This window comes from Anopheles cruzii, unplaced genomic scaffold (genome assembly GCF_943734635.1).
Source record: "Anopheles cruzii unplaced genomic scaffold, idAnoCruzAS_RS32_06 scaffold00375_ctg1, whole genome shotgun sequence".
Classification (NCBI taxonomy): Eukaryota; Metazoa; Arthropoda; class Insecta; order Diptera; family Culicidae; genus Anopheles; species Anopheles cruzii.
Window position 1 is genome coordinate 1 of NW_026453985.1, and position 6640 is coordinate 6640.

The 6640-nt window shown below is 42.3% G+C and overlaps 1 protein-coding gene across 1 annotated transcript; it reads right to left on the reverse strand.

Annotated features, from left to right (window-relative positions):
• Window positions 1–3577: 3577 nt before the first annotated feature.
• LOC128276047 (protein spindle-F-like) lies at window positions 3578–5649 on the reverse strand. The gene is made up of 2 exons (XM_053014519.1): window positions 4851–5649; window positions 3578–4761 (listed from the first exon to the last, which is right to left on the reverse strand). Exons 1-2 carry the CDS (start codon window positions 5647–5649, stop codon window positions 4325–4327), a joined length of 1236 nt encoding a protein of 411 aa, XP_052870479.1. The 3' UTR covers window positions 3578–4324.
• Between the last annotated feature and the right edge of the window lie 991 nt (window positions 5650–6640).

Below are 6640 nucleotides of genomic sequence, written 5' to 3' on the forward strand. Positions count from 1 at the left end.
CCAGGCTAAGTGCAGGCTTCTGTGCACGTACAGCCATTAAAGAAGAATGAAACACCGTATATGTATATTGCTGACGATAGGAGTAAACTTTGCTTGTCGCTCCATCTGGATGACACTGTTGCGATGCAACTGCTATTTTTGCTTGTTCAATTTAATTTGACCAGATAAGTTTTAGATTTATTGATTGATAGATTGATAGATTCATCATCAAACGGCATGGGGGGTTACTTGCCTACCCTTTTGTCTGCATTTTTGAGCTCTCCATCAAGCAATGCACTTTCTCCACTATCTAGAAGTCATCCTGGATGATACCGATATATAAGAAGGATGATAAAACTAAAGTTGAGAACTATCGAGGGGTGACTTCTCTTTATGCCTGCTCAAAAGTGTTCGAATCTGTGATGAACTACAGCTCAAGAATTATTAGTAGCCGACAACATGGGTTTTTCCCTAAGAGGTCAGTTAGCACAAACTTGCTAGAGTTCGTGTCAATGTGTCACAGTTCGTTCGCAAATGGGTCTCAAATGGATATCATCTATACCGATCTAAAGTAAGCATTCGATCGTGTCAATATTAAAATACTACTGGCTAAGCTTGAACGAATTGGGATAGAAAGGCATTTAATTGCATGGTTCCAATAGTATTTGACCGGCCGGCTATATCGGGTCAATTTAGAAGGTCTTATCTCTAGAGAGTTCGCGAGCACGTCTGGAGTACCACAAGGCAGTAACCTGGGCCCACTCCTTTTCTCGCTATACATTAACGACTTAGTTTCTGTGATACCTAATGACGCTTGTTTGATGTACGCCGACGACGTCGGACTGTATATGCTTGTCTTCACTATATCCGACTGTGCAGCGCTGCAAAGAACATGTGATAACTTCTGCGACTGGTGTGAGCTACATGTTCTCTGTATTGCTGTTGATAAGTGCCGTTCAGTAACATACTTTAGGGCTAATAGGACTATCTCTTACTCGTATTGTCTGTTAAACTCGCCAATCCAACGCTGTAACAAGATGCGCGATCTAGGTGTTTTATTAGACAGTAAATTAAATTTTAACGCACATTTCAAGCAAACTGTTAACCAGGCGCAACGAATGTTAGGTTTTATACTTAAGTTGCCCAAGGGGTTTAGTGATCCGACATGTTTTAAAGCTCTATATGCATCGTTTATCGGCAAGACATACACATACTGACAACGACCCAATGACTAATGTTATGCGTAGTTTTAATACCAACGCTGTAACAAGATGCGCGTTCTAGGTGTTTTATTAGACAGTAAATTAAATTTTAACGCACATTTCAAGCAAACTGTTAACCAGGCGCAACGTATGTTAGGTTTTATACTTAAGTTGCCCAAGAAGTTTAGTGATCCGACATGTTTTAAAGCTCTATATGCATCGTTTGTCCGACCCGTTCTGGAAGCTAACTGCGTTCTATGTTGCCCCACCACTGTTTTGTGGAAGAACAAGTTTGAAGCCGTTCAACGTATATTTACTAGGGTTGCTCTAAGGTCTTTTTCCCGTACCGTGTCCTTTCATCTTGACTACAAAACTCGATGTTTACTGTTAGGACTGCAACCACTTCGTTTTAAGCGCAAAATGGCCCAAAGTGTATTTGTGACTAAGCTGCTGAAAGGGATATAGACGCCGCGGAGCTATTTTCCCGCATTAATATATACGCTCCTTCCAGACCATGGAGAAATCGGGAGTTTCTTGCACCGCAACCGGCAAGACATACTGACAACGACCCAATGACTAATGTTATGCGTAGTTTTAATAGCTATTACAGTTTATTTGACTTTAATATGTCTGTTGCTAGCTTTAAAAACAATGTAATCATGTCCGCTCCTAGTTTATAAGCTCTTAATGTTAAGGCCACTCATAGGGCCAAACATTCTTTCTTGAAATAAATAAATAAATTACAGGAATTTGGCAATGGCTATCTTCTCCTCTTATAAGCTTCGTAAGGTGGTTTTAGTTTAGCGATAGCCTTTAGGTCCAATTTTCTTTCAGTGTTCGTTTCTGTTCCTGGCTCTTTTTGCATTATGTTCCTTTTTTAAAGTTTTTTTTTTAATCTTAGAAGAACGGACTGGGCCGTATTTATTTTTTTATAGTTGTCGCGAATACATATTTTGAATCACTTGCTGTCATTTAGACGGTATTGTTTGGTCTTTTTATTTCTATCTTACTCTAGTTTTCGTTGCTGGATAGCACTATCATATTTGGTTATTTATCAAGGTTTCTCATGTAAGGTTCATATGAACATATTTCGGTTTAGTCTTTCAAATTTTATTGCCCAAAATCCAAATATTGTTCCAGTATCACGTGTGTCTTTTTGTCAATTTTGTTTTTATTTTCACATTCAATTTTTCGTTTGTTTCTTTGCACTTCATTGTACTTTCACTTAATTTAGTGCTTAGACGAAGTTACTAAACATTTTGTAGATATGCCACAAAAAACGCGAGATACGTGACGTGACGTCCAACTATGAATCCTCTTACAGTCGCAGTCAGGAAAGTTTCGAAACGCGTGTTTGGGAGTTACGAAGCCTATTACCTTCTTTCGGCTGCTACTTCGTACTACTACGTACTACTACTACGTTCAAATTCGACGTAATTCGATTCGGTCGAGGCGATGATTATCGTTTTCCTTCACAATGAGGCCAGAAGCCTAGAAGCCAAAATTGCTGGCACTTTGAGGGTTAGTGCTTGCAAAAGCCAAGACATGTACCATTTTGCCAGGTTAATGCTGTCAGAAGCCCTATTTTGCCTGTGGAATGCTGTTTCAAAATGCTGCTTCGTTTAGGTGTCTAGGCTCGGTTTCTGGGTGAAAGCAAACAATGTGTCTATGACATCCAAAACAATGTATAATTTGAAAACAGCGTGTAAATATTTAGTGTAGATACATTGTAGGGCATTTTGTACTGAAAATAACTTTCGCGATCAAAAGTGTACAGTAGTTAGTTTAATAGCCAAACGAGTGTTTACTTCGTGTTCTATCTACATGATCGTTACAAACGACGAGATAGAAACACATTTGGACGCAACATGGGACGAAAATTGTAGATCGAACATGTAATCACTTGAAAAAATACATACCCTAATCACGAACGCAAGGGATCGTAAAACCTGGAATAGGCATCAAACTTAGTAAGGCTCTATCACAACAGGGTCCAAATCACGCAACCATTAGAAAGGGACAAGGAAAAGTACTATATAAAGCGTAATTTTTATGTAAATAAACCAGTCATCGTTAGTTACCGTTAGCAACGGAAACCTTCAGTTTCGACATGTTCTTAACCTAGTAGAACCCACTAACTGAGATCCCTTCGGATATTGGCTTTGTACACCGCGTTGCACCACTCCGAGAGAATTATTTTGGCGGCCAATCTTCAAACGAGTACCAGTACTAGCACCATCTAGCCTGTCCGTCTGAAGCGGAATGGTTGTAGGTAATCAAGCAGGAACCGAAACCTGGAGGCGTTCGTGAAAACGCTAGGACCTGCGCTTCTTCTTGATTAATTTTTTTTCTCATTTTCCATTTCTCAATGTAAGTGTAGTTTCATTATATTGGATCGGGGAAAAAGAAATCCATTATTTTTGAGTGAATTTCAAAACATTATTTAAGTTGTTTCTGATGTTCCGATTTGCGTCAAATATGCACCGTTTTGTTGGAAAATTGGTTGCCTTTTTAAAGGTAGCTTCTATTGTAAGTCTTGGTCGTTATTAGCGAAAAACTCTAGCAAGCTATTTTCACAGTCTCTTTTTGATCTCACTTTCTTATCACTCAAGAAATTTTGCAATGTGCGAAAAAGGTGATAAGCGCTTGGTGCAAGGTCCAGACTATACTTCCAAATGCATTAAAACTTCCCCGGATTTAAACTTTCCCAGACTTTCAGGCGAGTCACTATAGACGTGTGTTACATTTCGTTGTCCTGATGGAACACAACACCTCTTCTGGTGGCCGATTCTGGCCCTTTTTGGTCAATCGTTATTTGCGAACGGTGCAGTTGTTGACAGTAGAGATCTGAGTTTTTACTTTTTTACCAACCCAATATTTTTCGGGTAATACTTGTTTTCGATTGAGCATGGTAAATGGTAAATTGGGTCAAGAACAATTGCGACATACAATTTGCGACTTTTTAATATTTATGTAGCTGCAACGGTAGATCGAAATAAACATGAACAGCGGATTATATGCTTTACAATGATAAAATCAATGTGTAGAGGACAACGAAGGGCTATACGCATCGCCACAACATCTTATGACTGGTTTTAAAGCTCGCTAGAGAAGAAAATTCGACGAGAAGCTCCAGGCACTGGTCAGAAGTTTCCGACTGTTTGCGAGACGTACTCGTACGTTCGGTCCAGACTAAGATCGCCTAGTTCACCGTCTTCAAGGAAGTGGGACTCGACGTGATGCTGAAAGTCGTTGAACGGTGCCTGGGCCGCGTACAGTTTACCACACATCGGGCACATTTTATCTAGACTGTTGGCGCGCAGCTTCTCCTGCAGTAGATCGAGGGTTCGGGAGCCGAGTGGTAGCTCGTCTGTTGCACTGCTGTCCATCATGCCGCCTGAAGTTTCCATAGGTTTGGGCTGTTGGTCATGGACGCCGTTGGTACGGGAAGCGCATGGTCGCCTTTCAGCCACATGCACGAGCTCACCCTCAGTCACTTCAACTGTAACATCTTTCATGATAGGCTTTTTTTCGGCAGAAGTCGTTTGTTGTTGGCGATGCTTGCAACGTCGACAAAGTTCTTAGAGAAAATCGTTACAAAAGGTAAGAAGACCGCGAAATATGATGCAGGAATATGGAGAATGGTAAGTAATTAAAGGTTCTGCTTACCCTTTTTCAACTGCAGTTGATTGAGGACGCTTTTCAGGCCAAGCTGTTGTCGGGTGACTTCGAGTTGCATCGCCAGCAGCCCGTCAGTGTAGTGGCGCAAGTCGGGGTTCGCTTCAAGTGCCACTTCAAGCAGTTCCTCGCTCTGCGAACCAGTGAGCCCCAATGACGGCAGTTCATTGCCGGTATTGTACCCATCTTTCTCAAGAAACTCGCATGCATTGAGCAGCGAAACGTCTTCCAGGTTTAGCAGTTGTTCGTCCATGGTACTGTGCGGCAAGCGTGCACGTAGTTTCGGGTTTGGAGCGTTTTTAGTAAAAGTTCGCGAGCGAATAAGGTTCTGTGCCGGAGTCCCGGGCGAAGCACCGGCTGGATCGACAAGTGGCTCTCTGATAGTGTTCGTTCCATCATCACCACTGTCGACTTGCCGTTCGCCCATGCAAGAGGCTAGTGGAAAGTCTTTCACGATTTGTGAAAGCCGACCCCATAGCTGCCTATTTTCGCCCGCTATCATCGCGATCTGCTCGGCCAGCTGGGCTTTCTGACGGGATAGCTCCAACACGTTGTGACGTAACAGTTCCACCTCCATTGATGTGGTTGAGCGACCCTGTCCCCGCTCGCCAGTTGTCTTGGTTTGCGTCGTCCGCAGTGCTAAGTTTTCATCCTCGAGAGTCGAGATACGCTTCTGCAACGTTTGGCAGCGTTCCTTCAGCGTCTGCAGTGCCGCTTGTAACGCCCCATGCTGTGTTACCTGCACGTAACACTCGCTTTCGTTCGGATCTCTTGATTTGACGCCACTCATTGCTGCTGTGCGTAGAGCGGAAGACGAACTTCCGAAAATGTACTTTTACAATGTCGACATTAGACACTGTCTGTTCAACTGTTTCACTGTTTGTCAAAAAACAACAACACTTCCCAGAGACAGTCACCACCCGAATACGCTATCGCTGTCCGATTTTATATGAGGTTTACTCACACCACTGGGCTCACGTGGACGGGAATGGGTGCGCGATAGAAAGTGACGAAGAAGCAGATACGCAGAAATCATAGTGGGAAAAGGTCGCCGTGATCGTGCGCGTGCGTGCGTGTGCGTAGGTCCGTTCTCTACATATGAGTAGCTCTGTATGTTTCGGTTTGTTTATAAAACCGAAACGTCAACCCTTCGTGGCCTACTCGAAGGGTTGATTTTCGTATCAACTCGCAAAATTCTGCGTTGTTTCCCTGCTTTCTGTGAGCACAACTGCCGGAAGAATGAGTGAGAAGCAATGCAGAATGCAGCCAATCATTCCAGTTTCGTTTTTGGTTAGGAGTGATGGTTTCGTGACGGATGTTTCGGTCTATTTTCCTTATTTCGTAGTTGTAGTCGGGGTGATGTACTGTTTTCGTTTTCTTGGTAACACTCGGCTCGCAGGAACTACTGTTGAATGACGTCCCAAGGAGCAACTATGTACGTTTTACCGTCCGTCGTACCGTTCGAAGACCTGCAAAAAGCAGCAGCTTTGCCATCCGTTGTTTGCCACGGTTGTCAGAAAGCTCATTTTATTGCATTCTCTATAAAGCTTTGTTGAAAATTATAGCTCATGGAAAATATTCAAAACTATTATAGCAAAAATACCAGTAAATTTTTTTTTAATATTTATTTATTTGTAAAATACAAAATAATGTCATTACCCAGCAATGAACGCACAATCGACGGGTTTACAATAGCGCAGCTTGTTACTACGCATGCATTTCTTTACAATCTATACAGGAGGACCACACGAAGCGAAAAAAACCGATTTGATATTAATCTT

Bases quoted from the DNA above. Each gene is read 5' to 3' on its own strand.
- LOC128276047 (XM_053014519.1), bottom strand. From the start codon at position 5,649: ATGAGTGGCGTCAAATCAAGAGATCCGAACGAAAGCGAGTGTTACGTG. The intron at 4,762-4,850 runs GTAAGCAGAACC...ATTTTCTCTAAG, and splicing joins TCAACTGCAGTTGAAAAAGG to AACTTTGTCGACGTTGCAAG.